The sequence below is a fragment of the Mixophyes fleayi genome, chromosome 5 (assembly GCF_038048845.1).
Source record: "Mixophyes fleayi isolate aMixFle1 chromosome 5, aMixFle1.hap1, whole genome shotgun sequence".
NCBI classification, from domain to species: domain Eukaryota; kingdom Metazoa; phylum Chordata; class Amphibia; order Anura; family Limnodynastidae; genus Mixophyes; species Mixophyes fleayi.
The window spans coordinates 23,032,430-23,056,935 of NC_134406.1; the positions used below are offsets into that span (position 1 = coordinate 23,032,430).

The 24,506-nt window shown below is 40.2% G+C and overlaps 1 protein-coding gene across 6 annotated transcripts in view; it reads right to left on the bottom strand.

The window, feature by feature from the left end:
* The window catches only part of AKAP9 (A-kinase anchoring protein 9), a 161,735-nt gene that overhangs the window by 20,843 nt on the left and 116,386 nt on the right, over positions 1-24,506 (bottom strand). For 5 of the 6 annotated variants that reach the window (XM_075211837.1, XM_075211836.1, XM_075211832.1 and 2 more), the window contains 9 exons: positions 15,680-15,892; positions 13,424-13,462; positions 11,786-12,018; positions 9,058-9,177; positions 7,485-7,661; positions 6,532-6,636; positions 5,632-5,784; positions 4,483-4,629; positions 794-3,331 (listed from right to left, as the gene is read on the bottom strand). In XM_075211837.1, coding sequence (XP_075067938.1) covers positions 794-3,331; positions 4,483-4,629; positions 5,632-5,784; positions 6,532-6,636; positions 7,485-7,661; positions 9,058-9,177; positions 11,786-12,018; positions 13,424-13,462; positions 15,680-15,892 — 3,725 coding nt within the window. The remainder of the gene's footprint in view (positions 1-793; positions 3,332-4,482; positions 4,630-5,631; positions 5,785-6,531; positions 6,637-7,484; positions 7,662-9,057; positions 9,178-11,785; positions 12,019-13,423; positions 13,463-15,679; positions 15,893-24,506) is intronic. The other variant, XM_075211833.1, reaches the window with a different exon arrangement.

Genomic DNA, 24,506 nt, shown 5'->3' on the forward strand with positions numbered 1-24,506 from the left:
AAAATCTATATCTATCTATATCTATAAAAAGGTAAGGTCTGAGATAGGTATAGAGCCAGGTGCAATGCTTCTTTTTGTGTTGTTCTGTCTGTATATCGGAGGAACTATATAAATATATATGTATATAATATATGAAAAATCTTTGAAACTTTCAGGGGTCACCTGAGACCCCAATATTTCTCTCATATTTTCAACACCAGTAGATCCAATGCAAATTGGACATAATGGCAACTAACGGGTCCAATGAAGAGTGGAGAACGTGACCAACGTGATCTCCACCAAGTGTTACTGCAGAGTGAGAATGGTAGTGAACCCTACTTGCCAGAAAGGAACTTCCTAAAAATGCTCAGCAAAATGAACACTCATTTTTGCACTGCTCTGAACTTAACAGGAAACACCCTCATTCCACCCAACACCTCCTACCAGATGGTGCAAACTCCATCTATCTCCACATACCCATGAGAACAGCGCCAAAGATCATTTCAACCTGCAGTTCGGCCCTTTGTGCTTTGTAAATTACCTACTTTAGGTTATAATTTTGGACAAATTCAGGAAGCAATCTGTATAGTAGCTGCCCCAACATCTGCCCCCCCAGTGATTTATATACAGCAGCATGGAATAAGACCCAGTGAATTTTAACTTTATCCCTGATCTCTGGTGACTACTAGTCTTACCTTACCAAGTGTTCAACTTCTTCACTTTTATATGAACATTACAATGAAAATACATTGATATGAATCTGTAACTATTGTTTTCATTAGTCCATGCAATAAGTAGGATCAGTTACTCTTACCTGTGATATTGCAGAATCTAGATTTTCCGTGAGACTCTGTGCCCCATCCATATCCTGCTTCTCCATAGTGCTTCCCAAGACCTGTTGCAGTTCGCAGAGTTGTCTTTCTTTCTCGGCAACCTGTTGGTTTGCGATGTTGACTTGATCCCGTTCTACTTCCAGCTGCTCGTGGAGGTCTGACAGCTGCTTCTCCAGCTCTAACAATCTCAAACTTAGTATAGATATGTTTGACTCTGTTTCCTCCTCCTCAGAGGGTTTAGAAACAAAGGCCTCCAACATTTTGGACTCTTTCACCTGGACGGAGGACTCGTCATCTTCGTGCATCTGTTTGGTGTGCACTTGTATGGCTTTCAGTTGGGCTTCACTCACCAGAGCTGCAGCCACTTTTTCCCTGAGTGTGTCCTCCATGGCCAACATCATCTCACCATGCCGATCACTTTCCACCTTTAACTGGTCTTTGAGAGTCTCAATTTCTTCTAAATACAGCAAAATTTCCAAGTCTCTCTCTTTAATAACTAAATGAAGTTCCTGCAACTGAGATTCCATTCCATCTATTGTGCTCTGCATGGTCTCTTGTACGGATGTAAGCAAAGCTTGGTTTGCTGTCTTCTCTCTCGATACTTCCTCTACACCATTATCAAGGACGGTACTCTGTGTGACAAACGTCACACGTCTACTTTGACCAGTGTCTTGTCCAAGAATATTTTCTTGAGTCCTTTGTAACAGCCCTGACTGTTCTTTAAATGGTTTGACTTCTGGTTTAGCCTCCATTGTATTGGGGAGAACCACTGTGTCACCATTCATCTGTTGTGTTAACATCTCTGAATCCTTAGCTATAATCTGCTGTGTGATACTTTCTGATTTGTCTACAGAGTTCCTCTGCACCACTTCTCCCAATTTTTCTTGAAGAGCTTCAATAACGCCATTCAGCTGCTCAATCTCCTTTAGTTGCTGATTGATTTGGTTCTGTTGGTTCACATATTGCAGCAATTCTGAATCCTTCACCTGAATAACTTTTTGAAGTTCTTGTAATTGTGACTCCAAATTGCGCATAGCAGCTTGTGTGGTGTCCTCCAGAGATCTAAACATCACTTGACTTACTAAGAGCTCTGAGGTCAATGTTTGTTCCAGATCCGTTGCCTTAAGTCCTGCTTTGGCAGTTTCACTGTCACCGGATGCATTTTGTTCTGTCGCATCAATATGTTTTTGAGACACTCTCAGTATTTCCAGCTGTTCTTTCAATAAAGTTAGTTCCATTTTTGTCTCCTCAAGCTCTGCCTTTGCTCGTATTGTCTCCCCGTCACCCAAGTCAGCCTCGTCCAGCAATAACTTGTTGTTTTGCATTAAGGTTTCTCTATGGTTTGCTTCATTTTCTCCATCCTTTTCCTTGACATTAGAATCCACCAAAGTTCTTTGCTCTACTTCTGCCAAATTCTGCTGTAAACTTCTGATCACATCATTCAGACGCTCCATCTCCTGGTTTTCACGCAGTTGTGTAGTGTTTGCAAGTTGCTGCAGTTGTGAATCCTTCTCTTGGGCACCTTTTTGGATATCGTGTAACTGAGTCTCCAGACCATGTATTGTGCTCTGGGAAGCCTCTTGCACAGATAGAAGCAATGCTTCAGTAGCCAAGTGCTGAGCAGTTTTCTCTCTCAGAGCTTCTGACAGCTTCTCAATGCTAACTGTGTGACATTCATCCATTCTGTCCTCCGATTTGATTGCAGGAACCTCATTGATTACAATCTTTTCTGAAGAACTCCTTATGTTTTCCACTTCTTTCATTAATTGCTCTAGTTCAGCTTTTGTTGCCTCCAGCTCACACTTCAAGAGGGTCACATCAGTGTCGTTTATTTCAATTGTTGGAAGTATTAATTTTTCTCTGTAGAGTGAATTAGACTGGTGTTTAGATCCATCTATTTCACCAACGGTATGGTCATTGTCGGCTAATTCTAGCTGAAGTCTTTCAATGGTCTCATTCAACGTTTCTATCACTTGGGTCTGTTCTTTCAGCGTTATAACCTGGTCATAATACTGTTTCAGAGAGGAATCTTTTTCTTTAATAACTTGCTGTAGCTGTCGCAACTCAGACTCCATGTCCTGCATAGCAATCCGCACGTCTTCCTGCAAAGGTTCGAATACTTGACTGGAGGGCCTTGAAACCTTATTCTGTCCTTTACTACTGGACGTGTTCTTAAGCTCCATCTCTATATTGTTCATTATTTCACTGGCGCTAAGAATTCTTTCCTCCCTATTTGCAAGAGTGACATGGCTATCTCCAGCCAATGGCTGTAAAATGCCCTTTCCGTCAGCCATATCTGCAAACTGGTCCTTGTTGTACTCTGCGACGTCAGCCCCACTGGTGAAATCCACGGACACTTTTTGCTCTATACGGGACAACTCCTCTTGTAGTTTCTCTATTACTTCATTGAGCTTTTCTACCTCCTCCTCGCGGTTCTTCTTCAAACGTTCCTGATCACTTCTCAAGCATTTAATTTGGCTCTTGTACTCCTTGATTTGCTCATTTTTCTCCTCAATCATCTGAAAACAAATGAAAAACCATGTTTTAATTGTTTAACCAACAAACCTAAGATTAAATGAAGTATCGTTTTAAAAAAAATTTGCTCCAAGTATGCAAACGTAATTAAAGGGACTCTTTCAATAAAGAATATATCTTGTTTTATTGTAATTTATCTGTCCCTGACGTAACAATTTTTTTTTTCTGTTTTCTTGCAATCAATTTGGGGAACTCCTTGGTCATTAGGTAATTTAAATATCACTGGAGAAAGCTAACCTCAGCACACTACACTTTATTTAAAATCAACACTGAAAACAAGCCATCCTCTGAGAGCAAGAGAGTAGATATGTATGAAGGAAGCAGTTAAATAAGACTGGTCAAATCAGCTGCAAACTCAGGGCCGTTCCTCCCATGAGGTGAGATGAGAACCATGGGCCTGAGTCATTAAGGATCTTAACTTAAGAAACTTCTTATTTCAGTCTCCTGGACAAAACCATGTTACAATGCAAGGGGTGCAAATTAGTATTCTGTTTTGCACATAAGTTAAATACTGACTGTTTTTTCATGTAGCACACAAATATCAACTTTAAATTTCAGTGTACAAATAAGCTATCAAGTATTTGTGTGCTACATGAAAAAACTGTCAGTATTTAACTTATGTGCAAAACAGAATACTAATTTGCACCCTTTGCATTGTAACATGGTTTTGTCCAGGAGACTGAAATAAGAAGTTTCTTAAGTTAAGATCCTTAATGAATCAGGCCCCAGGTCTTATGCGACAACAGCCTAGGAACTCGTCTCTCTCAACCTTCCCCGGAACTCCGGTCACCAGTCACACTGCATTAATTTATAGCAGGTGAAAGTGATGTTTAACTAATTCTACTCCACTTCTCAATCAGACAGCACAACTTATATTCTTGTTGTTAGTTAAAGAGGACCTGTTACTTACAGATAGTGGAGGGAGCTAATGAGCCGAACCAAAAACTATAAGCGTGCTGCTTTAATAACTGAGTGATGTCACTAGTTCCAAGTGAGGCGATAAACTGCATTTTCATTATAGTTGTTTTATCCCCAATATTGATTTGCTATATATATATATATATATATATATATATATATATATATATATATATATATATATATAGAAAGTGGAGCAGTTGCAAGTGCACATTACCTTGTTATATGATGCAGCCTCAAGATGTGTCTGTGATTTTACTATCTGCTCGTTAAGGAGAACAATTTCCTGGTCATTCGATAACAATATTTCCTTCACATTTTCTGGTGACGTTTGATGTTCATGTTGTGGGCTTTCGATTCCTTCCTGAGATACGTAAAACAAAAACAAACATTTTAGGTCAGAATCTATGTCCGAGTCATATTACAGATACAAACGCATGAACAACCCATTGTGCACGATTAACAATTCATCCCAAATGTTGATGTTATGACTCCTTTGTGGATGATAATTCATCAGCATATCATCACTTATGGCAAACAAATCATGTATAGAGATTAAGCTCAACCCACAATTGTGCACAGACCCAGGTAGAGGTACATGAGCCACATGCTATAATGTTGTAGAATTTAAGCTGAAAAAGTAAATGAGTTTCATATACTTTAAATCCCAACCTAACGTTATCCTCACACAGATTTTGGTAGTCAATTTTGGTATTTTTAACCAAACTCACTAATCAGTACTGTATGTGGGCAAACTGCCAATGATCTGGTTGCCAGTGGGCGTACCGAGTAGCTGGATTGTTGGCATTCATTTCATAATACTCCGATATTGAATATGTGTCAAGTTCATGTGACTGCCACTAATGACTTGTATATTATCATTAGGGCAGCATGGTGGTTAAGTGCTTAGCACTTCTGCCTCACAGCACTGGGGTCATGAGTTCAATTCCCGACCATGGCCTTATCTGTGTGGAGTTTGTATGCTCTCCCCGTGTTTGCGTGGGTTTCCTCCGGGTGCTCCGGTTTCCTCCCATACTCTAAAAACATACTGGTAGGTTAATTGGCTGCTATCAAAAAATTGACCCTAGTCCGTGTGTGTGTGTGTGTGTGCGTGTGTGTGTGTGCGTGTGTGTGAATTTAGACTGTAAGCTCCAATGGGGCAGGGACTGATGTGAGTGAGGTCTCTGTACAGCGCTGCAGAATCAGTGGTGCTATATAAATAAATGGTGATGATGATGATGATCATTCCCTGTAAGGTGTGTTTACACAAGGGGTTAGGCTGAGGACAAAGTGTCATTTCAGACAACAGAATATATTTTCTTATCACCTAACCCCAAGTGGAGACATGGCCGTGATCTCCTCTCACCTTCAGAACGTTATTCTCCTGCTCCAGTTCCTGCAGCCGGGTGGCAGACTCTTTCCTCTGGATCTCTAGTTGCATGTGAAGCTGCTGGACCTCCTCGTTCTTATTCTCCAGCTCCTCCCTGAACTGCTCCAGCTGCTCCACCAGGTTTGTGACCTGGGAGACCAGAATGTGAAAACAAAGTGGTGATAAGATATCGCTCTTGATCCATTACCCAGAACTCTAACCCTTCTATATATATCTTATCCAAATCTCATCAGTCCACATCTAGGGCCTGAGTCATTAAGAAAAGCAAAGCATAAAAATGAGTAACTTTACACCCGGGCAAAACCATGTTGCATTGGAGGGGGAGGTAAATTTTAAATGTGGGGACAGATTTATAGTTGGGGAAGGGCATGTCCTAGAACAGTGTTGGCTAACCTGTGACACTCCAGGTGTTTGTGAAACTACAAGTCCTAGCATACCCTTCCAGCAACAAGCTGCTATATATTGGCAAAGCATGCTGGGACTTGTAGTTTCACAAACACCTGGAGTGTCACAGGTTAGCCAACACTGTCCTAGATCAACGTTAAATTTCAGTGTAAATATAAATCTATCAGGTATTTGTGTGCTACATGAAAAAACAGCCAGTGTTTAACCAAGGTGCAAAATAATAAACTAATGTACACCCCTTGCAGTGTAACATGGTTTGTGCCAGAGAACATTTACTCCTTTTTTTGCCTTACTTTCCTTAATCACTCAGACCCAAGAGAACTATGGAAGGAGTGAGAGAATGGTTACCGGGCATCTCCTTTATTAGGTAAGTGAGATGACATAGTACTATGATGGTAAAAGGTTTCTCTGACCTACCAATGGGAAACGCTTTAATGGGTGAATATACGATGTATAAATAGACAATGTCACCTCTTTTTCTTTTCTGTCTATTGCTTCTCTCTCCACCTGGAGTTGTGCTTCAAGAGGCATCTCTCCCTTTACACCAATGACGATAGACGTCCTTCTTTCCTCCACCTAAGTCATGAAATTCAGAGTGATGGTTATTGCATAGAAAAGGTCCAGACCAGCAGCTCAGTAATACCAGATAAAGCACGTAAAGATAAAATGACGAAGCTCAGGAAACATCTTCCCACCAAACTGCTGAAATAGCGATGTATAAACAGGTCTTCTGATGCCATGTTCTAGGTCAGTGGTCAGGCAACAGGGGTAAATTACCCCAAATGGGGTAAAAATGAAATTCCTGGGGGTAATGCTGCCGATCCACATGCTGTCAGTTGGATTGTAGACCCCTTTAGATGTGAAATTGCTGTTGTACCAGAAGAGCCTCAAGGGTTGGCAGAGGCACTTCTTGAGCTTCGATGCAATAATGACGCACTTGTTGCATTTGAAAACAAAGCAGATCTGTCATATTTTTGGATGTCAACAGCTGCAAAGGCATTCAAAATTGCACATGAGGAGGCAGTCAAAAAGTTGCTGCCTTTTGCAACAACCTACCTTTGCGAACAAGGATTTTCCACTCTAACAAACATAAAAACAAAGCAGAGAAATCGATTGGACGCTGAAGACTGTATCCAAATTGCTCTGACATCAAAATGCCCCAATATTGATGCTCTTGTATCAAAAATGAAGCAACATCATTTCTCCAAAACCTGAAGTTTTGAAGTTGAAGCTTTGAAAGAAATTTTGAATAGATTCAATAAAATTTTGAATTACAATAATTAATAATATATGATTTCCTTCCTTTCATATCAAGGGGGTAACGTCGGCGTATCTAAATATATTTGTGGGTAAAAGGTAAAAATGTTCCCTGACCCCTGTCTAGATAGATGGAATCGTCAGGAGAGCGGGATCCGTCTCCTTACCTTCTGTAGACTGTCAGCGCTGATAATCAGAGCTTGCTCCAGCTCCCGGATCCTGCACTCCAGCTTTTCTATCTCCTCGTTTCTCTCCAGCACATCCCGCTGAAGTTGCTCCTTGCACAGTACCAGTTCACTGCACTTGTCCGTCTTTTCTTTTAGATTGTTTTCCAGCTTTTCCAACTGGAAAGGACAAATTTAATAAAACTTTAAAGAGCACTTAAAGACAAAATATACATGAAGCAGCAATTCATTGGCTGAAGCAACCTCCATGTCAAAAGCCTATGAACTGAATGGTAATACTACATGGTTTTCATGAGAAGTGTGACAACATAAGAATGTAGGATGACCTGTCCAAAAATAGATCACATCTCAATTTCCCATGTGTTATTTTTTTCTGCAATTCCAAAAAAAGAGAAAGATAATAATATATCATAGAGCAATAAAAAAAAAAAACTAAAATACCATCATTAACTTATTAAGCAAAACTTTGTTGGACCACCTCTGGCAGCTAGTACACTCATTTGTCTATTTGGATACATCTCTATTATCTTTGAATACAAGAAATGAAGCCTTGTTTGCCCATTCCTCTATCTGGGTCAAATAAGTTGGGGAGCAGCAAAAAAAACAGCACATTTAAGGTTTACACAGATTACTAAAGTCAGGACTCTGGGTCACTCAAGGATGTTTATTTTAAGCCACTTCCCGGGTCGGACCCCCACACCCAGCCTTTCTGGTGGTCCCGCAGTGGAGCTTGATGCGGCCATGTCATTCAATTACACTATTTTACTTCCTACACGGCTCCTTTGCGGCAGCTTCTGGAATAAGTGCCCTTCTTGCCCAATGACTAAGATTAGGGGATCTGACCTAAGCAGGGTGGCTGCAGTTTCAAACATCGGTCACTGCAGTACAATGGACGGCATTGACTGCCTCTCTATATTCTTGTTTGAAGTGTTCGTTCATCTACATTTTGAAGCTTATTTTTGGAATGTCTCAATCATGCTATAGGACCTCACAACGAGAGGGGTACTAATATTTACTAAATAGCTGACACCAGGTGATCCACTGATTTCTTACACTGGTGGAGCCAGTGTAATGATGTAACACATTTGAGGATGCCATGATGTATACTTATTTAAGTTTGATCATTTCTGCTTTTCCAGGTGTAGTAATTAGTGGAATGGTTTTGAAATACATATATTGCTGTGACCTGGTACTCACTACTTTGTGGATCAGTGCCAACAAATCAGAACCTGTGGCTGGGGATGAAGACTTTTTCAAGGCACGATAGTTACAAAGAAAATAAGTATTTTTATACACATTGGCATAGGGCTTTATTGTATGTACTGTACATTTAAAGAGGGGCTAAATTGATGGTTTACCCTATAAAAGTTTATAGAGAAGTACATGCACAAAGAAGGGTGAATCCTCTAGTCCCAACAAAAGAAATAAAGAAAATACAGAAACCATGTGCCTCGTGCCTCAATGTACTCACTGGTCCCCAATGAGTTCATAGGATGCATACTCATGTATATCCGCTCAGCCGTCTCCATTACATCACGCCTCCATTATATCATACCTCATTGCTTTGATGATCATTGACAGGTTGATGTCTTTGTGGCATTTTAAGCTGCTGTTCGAGTTTCTGGATCTCCTGTTGAAACACATCTCTCTCGTGTTCCCGATCAACAGCCTGTTCCTGAGGTACAATGACATACAGACACTCAGTAGAAGGCTAGGTAGATATCGGCCATTGCCCGCATCCGTCCCTTTCTCTCTCAGGAGGCCACCAAAACCATCATACACGCACTCATCATCTCCCGCCTGGATTACTGCAACCTCCTCCTCACCGGCCTCCCCCACTCCCGTCTCTCCCCCCTCCGCTCTATACTCAATGCGGCCGCAAGACTCATCTACCTCCCACGCCGCTCCTCCTCTGCCTCCCCTCTCTGCCTTGCCCTACACTGGCTCCCCTTCCCCTACAGAATCCTTTTCAAACTCCTCACCACCACTTACAAGGCTCTCTCCCACTCTACTGCCCCTTATATCTCTAACCTCCTCTCCATTCACACTCCCACCCGCTCCCTGCGCTCGGCCAATGACCGCTGCCTCTCCTCCACTCTGATCACCTCTTCCCATTCCAGAATCCAGGACTTTTCCCGTGCAGCCCCCCTTCACTGGAATGACCTCCCTCGCTCCATCCGCCTCTCTCCTACTCTGTGCTCCTTCAAACGTGCACTCAAAACTCACCTCTTTCTCAAAGCCTACCACCCATCCACTTAACCCCTATCTCCTCCGCTCATTCTCCCCTCTCTCCCATTCCCTCAACTGGCTCCTCTTGTGCCTGGTCTGTTTAACCCTCCCTTAGGATGTAAGCTCGCTTGAGCAGGGCCCTCTTCCCTCCTGTCTCCTTACCTGTTCTTCTGCTCCGTGTCTATTGCATCTGCCTGCCTGGAGTTTCTGAAGTATTGGTACTTTTGTTTATTGTTCTGTACTGTTATACCCTGTATAGTCTACTGTTTGTACTATGTGCAGCGCTGCGGAAACCTTGTGGCGCCTAACAAATAAATGATAATAATAATAATAATAATAATTGGTGTAACAAACTTGTATTTAAGATGTGTGTCTAACACAAGTAAAGTGCATGTAAATTACTTTAAACATAAAAATCATCATAAGTATTTGTGTTTTCACATTTCGGTGGTGTGGCGCTGCTGTGTGTTTATTTTGGAAAGCTTCATTTTTTACATTTCAGGGTTCTAACGCTCATTGTGGCAGTTCAAAACTTACATTCATTTCAACGGGAGAGAATTTTAAACACAATGAGGTGTGTTTAAGAAGCATCCACATATGTACTGTCACATGTATTTGGCTTGAACTATCTAACAACCTCCTGTTTTGTCCTAAACAGGTTTAAGAAGCACACATACAAAATGCATATTAAATTCATACAATAACTCAATGCCGTTTATATGTGTTTTTGCTATTTTAACATAACAACAAACACCACATAGGCCGAAGACAGCTTGTGTGCTCCAGTAAACAACAATAATAAGATTAGTGTATGACACCTGACTCACTGACAACAGCAAGTCTCTACAAACTGTCATTAATCTAATCAAGTGTCACATTAATATTCACTGATTCTTCTCTTGAGATTGAAAACTACAATACGAAAAATCTACAAATGACTCACTTGTAGACGAGGACTTTAATTACGCATGTACATTAGTATCTCTTTTTTTACTATGTTACACTTGAAGACTTACTTTTAATGAATCCTATGGAGTTATAGTTTGTAATGCTCAGACAGAGTAAAACAAGAGTAACATCATGTTTGAAAGATGCTGTGGGCAGCACGGTAGCACAGTGGTTAGCATCGCTGCCTCACAGAGCTGTGGTTATGGGTACAATACAAAGTCAATAATTATTGGTTGTGATATTGAAAGTAGTTTTTTTACCATGTCTATTGATAACCTAGCCACTGGGTGGCACTGTTACATCACTGTGCATAGTCACCAATTTATTTACCCCACCCCCCCTTGATCTTTAACTGCATGGGGCATATGTCCTCAGATGTGTTGCACGTATTGTCAGCAGCTATATTTTCAATGTTATTAGTGACTTTCCTACTCCCCCCTCCCTTTTTTTTTATCTCTCCCCCCCTCTACCTCCTTCCCTCATCTCTGATCCTTTCCCCCTCCCCGCTTTCCAAACATATAACTCATAAACCTAATGAGGAAGCATCCTGTATATTCATATTTTTCAAAGTATTGTGGTGTTGGTATTCTACTTGTTGTTTTCTCACTAAATAAAGAATTTTAAAAAATAAATAAAAATGAAATTGATCAAATACTCCATTTCTTTCCTGGCTCGGTTGTGATATGATGTATCCGATACTAGAGGATGTATCGACTGCTAAAATTTCTGAGATTGATTTGTTATTTAGGACTCTGTACAGACACTGTGCTCATTCCAGCACACACAAAACTGTTCTTGGGACACGAATTCACTCATAAATACCAACAATCATAACCTCAGTTCACCCGTCGTGGAAATACCAACGTGAAATATTTAACTTAAAATCCCATTTATGTCAACCCCCTAAAAATGCATTTTTCCCACTGTAGACTCCTGATTCACTGGCCCGGATTTAGGCATGGTCAGGTTTTCCAGGCCATAAGTCACATACTCATTAAATGTGCTATAGAAAAGTACTCCAAATAAATAAGCCAAGAAAAATAAACAATACTTGTAAAGGAGTAACATAGATGTAAAATATCAGGTAAATCTCCCCATGCACTTACATCTAAGAACCTGCGTGTCTTCTCCAGCTGCTTCTCCAGGGAGATGTTCTTCTGGCGCAGGTCCTCCAGATCAGCATTTTTCTCTTGTTCCAGTTCCGTGTAACGATTCACCTGCTCCTCCAGCTCAACCTCCATCACTTTCACTTGTTTGTGGAGGTCTCCAGAGTCCTTCTCAGCCTGACGCTGAACCTCGATTTTCTCCTTAAACAGCTTCTCGGTCTCTTCTAGCAGCTCTGTTCAGGGAGGTCACAGAGATCTCATCAGTTGCTATTCAGGGGGGGATGATTACCAATCACAGTGTCTCCATGAACCATACGCTCACGTTAAGAAAAATATTGGATTGGATTGACATATCGGAATAAACCAGGAACACACGTTTAACAGTTGTGCTATTTTCTAGCCAATTTTAGGTAAACTGAACAATATGGTCTCTTTAATGGACCAATGTCGGTGGTAACTGGAGAACAGTGATGGACAACAGACGGCCCTAGGGCCGCATGTGGCCCTCTGAGTCTTCACTTGTAGCCTCAGCTTCTTCCTGCTTTCTGACATATTTGCTATAGCTTGTAACACATGTTTAATATGCCTTTCCATATATCATTACTTTATTTGATTAAATGTATGGTTTTAACTTATTACGGAGATTAAGGGTGACGTGCGGCCCTTCAGAAGGTTAGAGGGCCGGATCATGCGGCCCTTGAGGTGTATCAGGTTGACCATCAATGCTTTAGAACCACACGAGTGTTACATTTCAAAGTCAAAGTGCACAAGATACCCGCCCCTATGGTCACGGTGGCCAAATTTACTAATCTACGTAATAACGTAGCCACAGAAACCGGGTTTTTTTTAAGCTAAACTTCATTAGAATTAAAATAAAGAAAAGATTGATCCAAAATATTTTATACTATTCACATGTACTTGTTATCTTCCAATATGTCAATATTGAACATCCAATGTTTTTCCCAAGCATGTTGACAGGCACCACGTGAGCCCAGGGCACCGGGTGCTGTTACAGTGTTATACTTTTCACGATTTGGTGCCGGTAACAAACCGCAAACTCTCACCGGTTTCTTTTACAAAGGAAAGACAACCGTCACAAAGATGATTAATGTGAAATAGTCAAATGAAAAGAAAAATCACCACATATAAATGCAATTTATTTTTTTAATTGTTCTTTCAGCAAGCCCTGCCTAGTACCATCATCTTACGGAAGGGGTAGACAGTGATCACGGAAGGGTCATTGATCCGAAATAAAATAATAATAAACCAAAATAAAAATCAATGATTTTGGAGGTTTTGGGACAGGTTTATGAATCAGGAGTGATAAAGGGAGGAAAGTGACTGGATAGCGGTGATTGTTTGGTTGATGGATAAGATGATGGTTATTCACGTCAATGGATGCGGATGTTAATAAGAGATCAGAGATTAACCCCTTGCTAGCCAAAGGGGTCTGTAACACCACAAGGGAAGTGGTTAAGTAGAAGAGTCTAGAAGTTGGTAATTTAGCAGTGGCAAGCGAGTATTGGTTAGTGCAAGGTTTTAGAGTGCAGAAGCCCGAAAAGCCGTAGGATTAATTCATTCCCAATCTGTGCCAATAAACACCCGATTAAAGGCTGGCCATGCGGGATACAAACACACCTTCTTTGGGAGCTGCAACGACTGCAGCTTCTACTAAGCCTGGGAGAATAGAGAACAAAACAAATGCAGAGTAATTCACATGCCGTCTACAGTTCTTCTACAATGTGACAATACTGGAGAGGAGAGAGTGCAGCACAGGGGAGAAGAGGAGGTGAATTATGACAGAAGTAATGTGCTGACTGCTAAACTAAGCAAATAATACATGAGAATATCAAGCTGTACGCAATGCACAGATCCAGATAACATCATCATAACACCAAGACTGGGGGGACTGACCCGGTACGGATTTTTATCCCTGTCTTTACCTGGACCTGTCACATTGACGGTCTTACCTGCTCTGGAGGATGAGCGCGGGGGGCTCTGCTCACGTTACACAACATGTCATACTCCAAGAACAAAACAAAACTTTACATTAAAATAAAAAAAATAAAAAATACACATACAGGGAGATTTAAAGAAAAAACACACGTACAGGTAAGACCGAAGTCTTACATTATTTATGAGCTTAGACAGAAAGAAAATCATAAAGGAGCTTCTAAATAACTAGAGACTATAATTAAATGCTAAAAATAATTCCACAGCTCTGTTCACCCTGGAAGGGGTATTTTAAGTATGCTAATCATTCAGCTAGGTACAGCAGAGTCTCTTCATAGTCTGCCCTGTGGGGATACATCAGCACCCTCAGCTCTCCTTGCTAGCCTATAGAGCTTATGTGGTGTGGGGGCGTTAATGAAGAGACAGAGCGCTGCCCAGCATAGTGATTAGCATATTAGTCTGGCTGATTAGCATATTAGTTCTTCTACTTGCAGCATCTTGGCTATGGGTGGTGAACATTTTCATTTAATACCTCATGGAGATAAGAACACACAGTTTGTATTTATAAAGACACACATTTAGAATGTGCACTGTCATTAGTGAGCAAAATATTAAATATCCGTCTGGTTGTCAACATCTTTTAGAACACAGAACCCGTAAAAAGCAAATGATTGTTGTAACCATGGGAAAATGTAAATGAGAAGAGTAAAGGGTTTAACAGATCGTCAAGAGAACTATAAGGTATTATCACAGTTGCTTAAATTTACAAATTGCCCTACAAATTCTCAAACTGCCCATATAACTATTATAAAGGTTTACATGAGTTGACAGGAATAATGGAGCTCTTAGCAGAACAAACATTTGCCGTGTTTCTGCAAGAGGCTGCCGTAAGACACAGCAGGGGGATATTCTTGTGAACAGGATATGTTATTATCAGTATGTTGTGCTGTGGAAGCCTCTTGCAGAGACCGCGAGCTGAATTTCTGGTTACGACACACATTATATATATTCTAGAACTGTCAAAAGACTATGGGGTAAATTTATCAAACTATGGGTTTGAAAGAGTGGAGATGTTGCCTTTAGCAACCAATCAGATTCTAGTTATTTATTTAGAACATTCTATAGAATGACAGTTAGAATTGGATTGGTTGCTATAGGCAACATCTCCACTCTTTTAAACCCGCAGCTTGATAATTCTACCCCTATGAGGTAATGTTACTATGTGCTACAATGCAATAATTCATTACAAAATTGATTAACTTATTACATTTTTAATTGAATTTTTTGTTACATTTCCCAGTAAATATATAACAGAACTGAGTGTTGGATAGAGGAACATGAGCACATGAGATGCAAAGTTACTAATGTAGAGGAGAGCACCAAGTCTGAATGTGGCCTTATTACACCACTATCTAACAGCACTATTGTCTCAAGCAATGGCTAAAGTAACTTCATGCTGAACTTTAGGAGTAGTGTACAAATTCGATATATATTTGCATGTGCGGTGCTTTGTTAAACTAAAGCGAAAGAAAATAATATCAACTTTAAACATCTGATAAAAAGAATAATAATGAACACTCCCAGCTGTTGTTAAAAGAGGGACAATAATCCGAAATATCTCTTTTTTTAAATATGTGAACTTTCCTTAGCACAGAGTTAATTTATTATTACAGTGTAATATTACTCAATAACAGAACCCCCTTCTGAGAGGAGACAGCTGATTACAGTGTCTCTGTGTTACTAATGAATGATATGGTAATAGTCTTGTATTAGACAGTCATACTGGTGACTGTACAAAGGTCAATGATACAATTCTGGTGATTGTGCACCCTGCCTCTCCGGTGTCTGGTGTGGCTCTGGCACATGTTATAGGATGGCAGTGTGTAATAATGTGACAATATACACAGAATGACAGGTATAATAAAGTTTTATGGTACGTACGCTGCTCAGCAGGTGCTGCATCGGCTTTCAGGGCGTGCTTCTGACGGGCGAGCAGCTCTCTCTCCTCTTCCATCTGCTCCCGCTCCTGCACCAGTTCCTGTAATCGGTTACCTGTACTGTGTAGCTCCTGTTCAAGATGCCGGATCAGATCACTCTTTTCCTGCAGCTGCTTTTCAAGAAAGACTCTCTCGTCCGTGTACCCATCGAGGAGGCCTGGAGGGTGCAAGGGGAAAGTGGGACGAGTCATTATTACTGATTCTACAGTGTGAGGATTGTTTATAAAGTTTGACACTTTAAATGACATAAAGCAACACAAATACAATTTTTTAGAGAAACTTCTGACCCAGGCACTAAACTCCCATTGAGTAGAGTTAATCAGCATAACTGATGCATATTCATGTTGTTGGAACACAGATCTGAGTGACAAAGAGCAGAGTGGTTGTAATCACTTCAAAATAGGGTCAGCAAAATAGTCTGCCAATTAACCGAAGGTCGCCATGACTATATCCTGGCCTCATTAGATCGTAATATCAGGAGTAAAGCTGGGTACACACTACAGAAATTTCGACTAACTTTTTATGCAGAGCGATTTTACATGCGATCGATGATCCGATCGCTCGGTCCATGGACTGCATACAGACTAGCCTTGTTTAGGACGATAAAGGGAAAAGCGGACGTCCCTTTAGCGACTTTTTACAGCCATGTTGTCGTGAGCAATGACTATAATTTCGTACTCACTGTTGTGGATCGGTCAGAAGTTTATACACACTACACAGCGGAAACGAGATTGGACCGAAAATATTAAACGGTACGACCAACCAAATGAGGAGATAATCGTCCATTTGGGCAGACTTTCCACCATCGTGTCACTGTACACACTGACCCGACTTTTGAACGAGCGGTCGTATGTCGGCTGTTTGAGCCGATTATTGGATGAAAACAGTGTAGTGTGTACCTAGCTTAAGTCTGGGGAAACCAGTAAAGAAATAAAGGTGAAATCTTTAAACCTGGGGTGTTTCACACATATAGAGATGTGACACAATAAAATCACCTATAACAATAAGTCTCTAGAGCAGTCACAACAGACTCAACTCATCATGAATCTGAGATTAAAAAGATGTTTTTGCCATAATGCCATCATGGTTTATTAAAGAACAACTCTCATATACACACAGCGGAGGCAGCCATGCTGTAGGCTGAAATAAGATTCATGATAAATGTAGCCAATTAATTCAGTAGAGACAAAACTAAGAAACTTTGTGTGATGGAATTGACTCCTATTGTATTAATAGGCTACATTCTCAGTGATGTCACTGGTTTCTAGTGTAGTAATAGGCTACATTCTCAGTGATGTCACTTGTTCCTAGTGTAGTAATAGGCTACATTCTCAGTGATGTCACTGGTTTCTAGTGTAGTAATAGGCTACATTCTCAGTGATGTCACTTGTTCCTAGTGTAGTAATAGGCTACATTCTCCGTGATGTCACTGGTTCCTAGTGTAGTAATAGGCTACATTCTCAGTGATGTCACTGGTTTCTTGTGTAGTAATAGGCTACATTCTCAGTGATGTCACTGGTTCCTAGTGTATTAATAGGCTACATTCTCCGTGATGTCACTGGTTCCTAGTGTAGTAATAGGCTACATTCTCAGTGATGTCACTGGTTCCTAGTGTAGTAATAGGCTACAGTCTCAGTGATGTCACTGGTTTCTAGTGTATTAATAGGCTACATTCTCAGTACCTCAGTGATGTCACTGGTTTCTAGTGTAGTAATAGGCTACATTCTCAGTGATGTCACTGGTTTCTAGTGTATTAATAGGCTACATTCTCAGTGATGTCACTGGTTCCTAGTGTAGTAATAGGCTACATTCTCAGTGATGTCACTGGTTTCTAGTGTAGTAATAGGCTACATTCTCAGTGATGTCACTGGTTCCTAGTGTATTAATAGGCTACATTCTCCGTGATGTCACTGGTTCCTAGTGTAGTAATAGGCTACATTCTCAGTGATGTCACTGGTTCCTAGTGTAGTAATAGGCTACAGTCTCAGTACCTCAGTGATGTCACTGGTTCCTAGTGTATTAATAGGCTACATTCTCAGTGATGTCACTGGTTCCTAGTGTAGTAATAGGCTACATTCTCAGTGATGTCACTGGTTTCTAGTGTAGTAATAGGCTACATTCTCAGTACCTCAGTGATGTCATTGGTTCCTAGTGTAGTAATAGGCTACATTCTCAGTGATGTCACCGATTCCTAGTGTAGTAATAGGCTAAATTCTGAGTACCTCAGTGATGTCACTGGTTTCTAGTGTAGTAATAGGCTACATTCTCAGTGATGTCACTGGTTCCTAGTGTAGTAATAGGCTACATTCTCAGTGATGTCACTGGTTTCTTGTGTAGTAATAGGCTACATTCTCAGTGATGTCACTTGTTCCTAGTGTAGTAATAGGCTACATTCTCAGTGATGTCACTGGTTTCTAGTGTAGTAATAGGCTACATTCTCAGTGATGTCACTTGTTCCTAGTGTAGTAATAGGCTACATTCTCCGTGATGTCACTGGTTCCTAGTGTAGTAATAGGCTACATTCTCAGTGATGTCACTGGTTTCTTGTGTAGTAATAGGCTACATTCTCAGTGATGTCACTGGTTCCTAGTGTATTAATAGGCTACATTCTCCGTGATGTCACTGGTTCCTAGTGTAGTAATAGGCTACATTCTCAGTGATGTCACTGGTTCCTAGTGTAGTAATAGGCTACAGTCTCAGTGATGTCACTGGTTTCTAGTGTATTAATAGGCTACATTCTCAGTACCTCAGTGATGTCATTGGTTCCTAGTGTAGTAATAGGCTACATTCTCAGTGATGTCACCGATTCCTAGTGTAGTAATAGGCTAAATTCTCAGTACCTCAGTGATGTCACTGGTTTCTAGTGTAGTAATAGGCTACATTCTCAGTGATGTCACTGGTTTCTAGTGTATTAATAGGCTACATTCTCAGTGATGTCACTGGTTCCTAGTGTAGTGATAGGCTACATTCTCAGTGATGTCACTGGTTTCTAGTGTAGTAATAGGCTACATTCTCAGTGATGTCACTGGTTCCTAGTGTATTAATAGGCTACATTCTCTGTGATGTCACTGGTTCCTAGTGTAGTAATAGGCTACATTCTCAGTGATGTCACTGGTTCCTAGTGTAGTAATAGGCTACATTCTCAGTGATGTCACTGGTTCCTAGTGTAGTAATAGGCTACAGTCTCAGTACCTCAGTGATGTCACTGGTTCCTAGTGTATTAATAGGCTACATTCTCAGTGATGTCACTGGTTTCTAGTGTAGTAATAGGCTACATTCTCAGTACCTCAGTGATGTCATTGGTTCCTAGTGTAGTAATAGGCTACATTCTCAGTGATGTCACCGATTCCTAGTGTAGTAATAGGCTAAATTCTGAGTACCTCAGTGATGTCACTGGTTTCTAGTGTAGTAATAGGCTACATTCTCAGTGATGTCACTGGTTCCTAGTGTAGTAATAGGCTACATTCTCAGTGATGTCACTGGTTCCTAGTGTAGTAATAGGCTACATTCTCAGTGATGTCACTGGTTCCTAGTGTAGTAATAGGCTACATTCTCAGTGATGTCACTGGTTCCTAGTGCATTAATAGGCTACATTCTCAGTGATGTCACTGGTTTCTAGTGCATTAATAGGCTATATTCTCAGTTTCACTAATATTCATGCTCCCCTATCTAACAGCCTCACTCCTCTTACTTTAAATGGAAAAATATATTTTGATAGATGATGAAAGGATGATTACCAGTCCCTATAATGACAGCAGAGAGATGATGCAGGTCTTCTATAAACATACCTCATACATACTATTGCTACGACACCAAGGACAACAAACATTACTGCCCTGACAATTCATTGAATCTGAGAAGCACGAGAAAGATCTTGCACAGTTTACATGCAATTAATACTGCAGGCATATCAGCTATTAATAACTAAACACAGATAAATATTGACTGAACAAGTCTCCACAGGGTTACAGCATTGTCTCTGAATTCCAGCTGTCATCTCTTCTATCTGAAGGATTCTCACACCTGCTGACTATTACAATATCCTCTATGGAAACACTGTTTCTATAATACAGAATCCCTCTGACAATGTACATTGTGGTTGCAATGTTCTCTTCTAATGCCAAAACAAATTAACAACATGCAATGGGCAAAGAGCTCTCCAGACATGGCAGAAAAGGAAAAAGGAATCTAGAAAGGTAAAGCAACGTACTTAGTCAAAGTGGCTGGAGGGCACAAGAAATGAAAGGCATCTGAAGGTATAAAGCCCGTCTAAGTAGCTATACTTTCCAGTGTTTGATATGGAATTCATTTATCAATTAGTTCTGTTTCTTGAAAAGCCACATGGAGACGAGTTTTGAAAACACGGCAACATAAACATTGGGGGTACTGGATTTTAAATCAAGGACGAGTTTGTTTTCACCTACCATGTATTAGCCTGGCATGGATGGCGACGGGGCGCTAAGAGTGGATTAGCTTACGGCAGCCTGAACTATTATTTAGGCCCTGCTCACTCTTTCTGACTATTTTTTTTTGGGATACCCTCACACTGAAAAACTGCAAACAGACCCCACCCCCAATGCTGTGAGACACTAGTGATCTGGGTTAACATCCGCTAAGTTGCAATTCCTTTACTTTGGCTTTCCTTCTGAGAAGTCTGCCTGCTAAGTTCCAACATGGTGCGGCCAGAAGAGTAATCCCTTGTTGGGCAGCACGTGGCTAAGTGGTTAGCACTTCTGCCTCATAGCACTGGGGTCATGAGTTCAATTCCCGACCATGGCCTTATCTGTATGGAGTTTGTATGTTCTCCCCGTGTTTGCGTGGGTTTCCTCCGGGTGCTCTGGTTTCCTCCTACACTCCAAAAACATACTGATAGGTTAATTGGCTGCTATTAAAATTGACCCTAGTCTGTTTCTCTCTGTCTGTAAGTTAGGGAATTTAGACTGTAAGCTCCAATGGGGCAGGGACCGATGTGAACCAGGTCTCTGTACAGCGTTGCGGAATCAGTGGCGCTAAATACAAGGTAAACGTATACACGCTAGATCACTTGTGATCTGTGAAAACACAGAAGTTATATTTTTTGTGCTGTGCCAAGGTAACATTTTGCAGATCTATTTTCCCAAACTGTAAAGGATCAGTAGAAAGTTCTGTCTGATCTGGATCTAAAGGACAGGGGTTTAACACCCAGAAATGTTTTGCCAGCTGGCTGAGTAGATTATAAAATTTAAAACTTAGAAACAGAAGTGATGAATGTATTATTGAGCTATTTTGGGTTAATGGGACACCCTGATGATTCACCGCAACTAAAATAGAAATGATGCAATGAGAAACTAGAACAGAAATGATACAATAAGAAACATTTTGATTTATAATAGTACAGTAATGTATGGCGTGTGCAGAGAAGCCCGGCCTGGTTACCTTTTACTTCTGCATTCTTGTGAAAATGATTCCACAAAGTGGTCTTAAGTTTAAATTAAATGTTGTGATCTTTCAGGTATCTGCTATTAGATGCTACTGAAACACTGGGATGGAATTTAGGCTGCTAGTTAGCTGTCTGCATACAAGATTCACAACTACCTATTAAAATAATATATATAATTAGCTAAAACAATTTAAAAGCCAGTTAGAGAACTTACAATCATTCTCTTTATCATCAGATTATATTGTATTTCTAACGATAAAAGAACTGTGGGAACACAGTATATTAAACACGATATGTAGTGTATATCTGTAGGATGCCAGTCACAACAGAAATGTCCTGTAAATTGTGCTGACTTATCCAGAAAAAGCAACTGAGTTTTGAACATTTTCACACATGTAATAAGACTGTATCTGTCACATATCTGCCCTGCAGTAAATTCCTTAATTGACAGGGCTGTCTGGAGAAGTGTAAGAGACTGCCACGTATTATATACTATGTCTAGCTATCAGATGACATTACTACATAATAAACTGGATGGAACAACCCATATCGGTGTTTTCAAGTCAGAAACATTAATTTTGCCAACTATGTGTGAAAATCAATAAGAAAATTTTTTGTCATTAGTTATCCAATTTTTCCCCACAAATTTACAGTGTCAGCGATTTTTTTTTACACTACTAGGATGTCTGCTGAATCTGTCTGTACCCTCTCATTTACAAACTAGGTAAGAACTAAATCAAGAATTTGATAGGCTAAAAAATGAGAATTAGTGCGTGGTTTTATGTAAAGCACAGTCGTTCCTTTTGATTACCTCTCATCAGTAAACCTGGATTTTATTATAAATGGAACAAATGATACGCGCACTGAATCAGATATAAGCTCATGTCCTTTCAAAGCTGCTGGACTATATATACAAGGTGATCAAACTTGTATGATAAATCCAGAAGGGCGGTGTTTCAGCGCTGATGAGCAGTGGGGGGAAATGAAGGCTGTAAATCACCTGGATATTCAAGGTTGAATATGACCTACGTAAATGCAGCCAATAAGGTGGAATGACAATCCTTAATAAGTGAATATACTTTTACTATATATGAAATCTTGCCTGCACAATATAATAATTGTTATACAGTAAACAAACATTAATCAGACATTAACCAAAATAAATGCGCAATGGATGGGTACACGTTGATCAAATAACAATCTAATAATAGATCGCTAATTCTTGATATTGAAGTCCGTACATAACTTTAACAGTTCCAAAAATGTAACAAAAGAATAGACAGGTTTAGGGGACAGAGGCGCCCAAAGTTCTTGCGATATTGCTGGACTGAAAAACAGATCCTCGTTTTAAGCGCTCCAGAGGAAGGTTAGTAGACTGCTCTGTGTATGTTAAGTCAGCCGAGTTGATGGCTGTTTTCCGAGTGTGGCTGTTGATCAACGTGTACACATCCATTGTGCATTTATTTTGATTAATGTCTATGTTTATTGTTTAACGATTATTATATTTTATTATGTTGGGCAAGCAAGATTTCATATATAGAAAAAGTATATTAATTTATTAAGTGTTGTCATTCCACCTTATTGGCTGCATTTATATAGACCATACCCAACCCTGAATAGATATCCAGGTGACTTACAGACTTCATTTATTCCCACTGCTCATTAGCGCTAGAATACCGTCCTTCTGGATTTTATTATAATGGATGCAGAACCACAACAAATCAAGTACTCCTGCAATATCATAATAAGGGTAAATTCTACCATCCCAAGTAGGGCGTCCTTAATGTGTGCTCATATTCTACATGCAATGGAAGCCATCATCTTTTTTAGGCTGAATCAATATGCGCTAGGATCATGGGTTAGATCGCACAAAGGCCTTATCTGTGTGGAGTTTCTATGTGTTTTCCATGTTTGCGTGGATTTTCTTCCGGGTGCTCTGGTTTCTTCCCACAGTACAAAAACATATTGATAGGTAATTTTGGCTGCTGACTAGACGGACAATAGCGCAAATATTATTGTTATAGGGAATCTAGACTGTAACAGGGCAGGGACTGATGTGAGTGATTAATATTCTCAGGAAAGCACATCGTAATACGGTGACACTATACTAATAGAGGATAATAATATTATTAATAATATGCAGCATATCAATTCACTGGGAATTTGGGAAGTCATTAAAGCACAAAGGGATTCAAATCTCTATTCTGTCCCTAGCTCCTAAACGGATACGCTGCATTCTTTTGAATATTGTATGGCCCCACTACATATAGGCGGTGGCTCCACCCTAATGTACATTTGGCGGTGCTATAACAATGCCCAATTACATGAAAACCACAAAATTCACATATATATTATAAAATACTAACGTTAAGCGTACAAATCAAATTGTCCTGAAAACAATGATTGTTACATTAAACACAATAGATAAAAGTCTGGTAGTGCACACAATGTTCTATATCCGCAGTTAGCCTGGGGCCTGCTCAGAATACTGAACACTTCAGACCGGCATTCCAGCTATTCAGGGATCAATACAACCCTGATCTTTTGTCCTTGTAAAGAGAATTCTGACTTAATGCTCCCAGACCTGCTTGGTATAGAATTGTTTGTTTTTTTAATAAGTAATAGTAATCCACAGCACTGTACACAGAATAAATGGGAAGTGATGCAAGAAAGACAATTAAGCTGCACTAATCCTCGGCAGACCTTTCCCATGAAAGGTTTGGGCTCGGGAGAGGGGAATCCAGGAAAATAAGGGCAGCAGGAGGAGAGAGGTGCGAGGAAATAGGAAGAGAGTATATGTTGTATAAACACAATGGAGGAAGACATTTATGGGTTACATTAATATTCATTAGAATGCTGCTTATCATTTGACTAGGAACAAGTAACATCACTGAGGCATAGTCTACCTCTTACCTCACTAATGTCACTAGTCAATTGACAGACTATATATAAGTTCAGCCAACAAAATGCCTTAGCTTTGAATAGTTGACATCTGTATTGGGATAGCTCTTGTACATAATGCAAGAAATCAATGTCTATTCTCTAATGGTTCTTTACCGGGATTACACATAACCACAGTACAGGGACACTCAATGCTGCTATGTGAAATGAGCCAAGACACGGGGAGACGGCTATAGGATCTGAAGAGGACTAGAACTATTCATGCTTTGTATCTATAGGAAACGCCAGCACTCCAAGGTATTGTTCAATGTCAGACACAGCAGAGATCAAACACCGCGCACGAATATTTTTGTACAGCTTGAATATGATACGATCAATATTGCTCTATGTAATAAGTACAATAAGCTTTGTTTCCTAAGCACTCTCTACCCTGAGGCCTAAAAGCACAGAC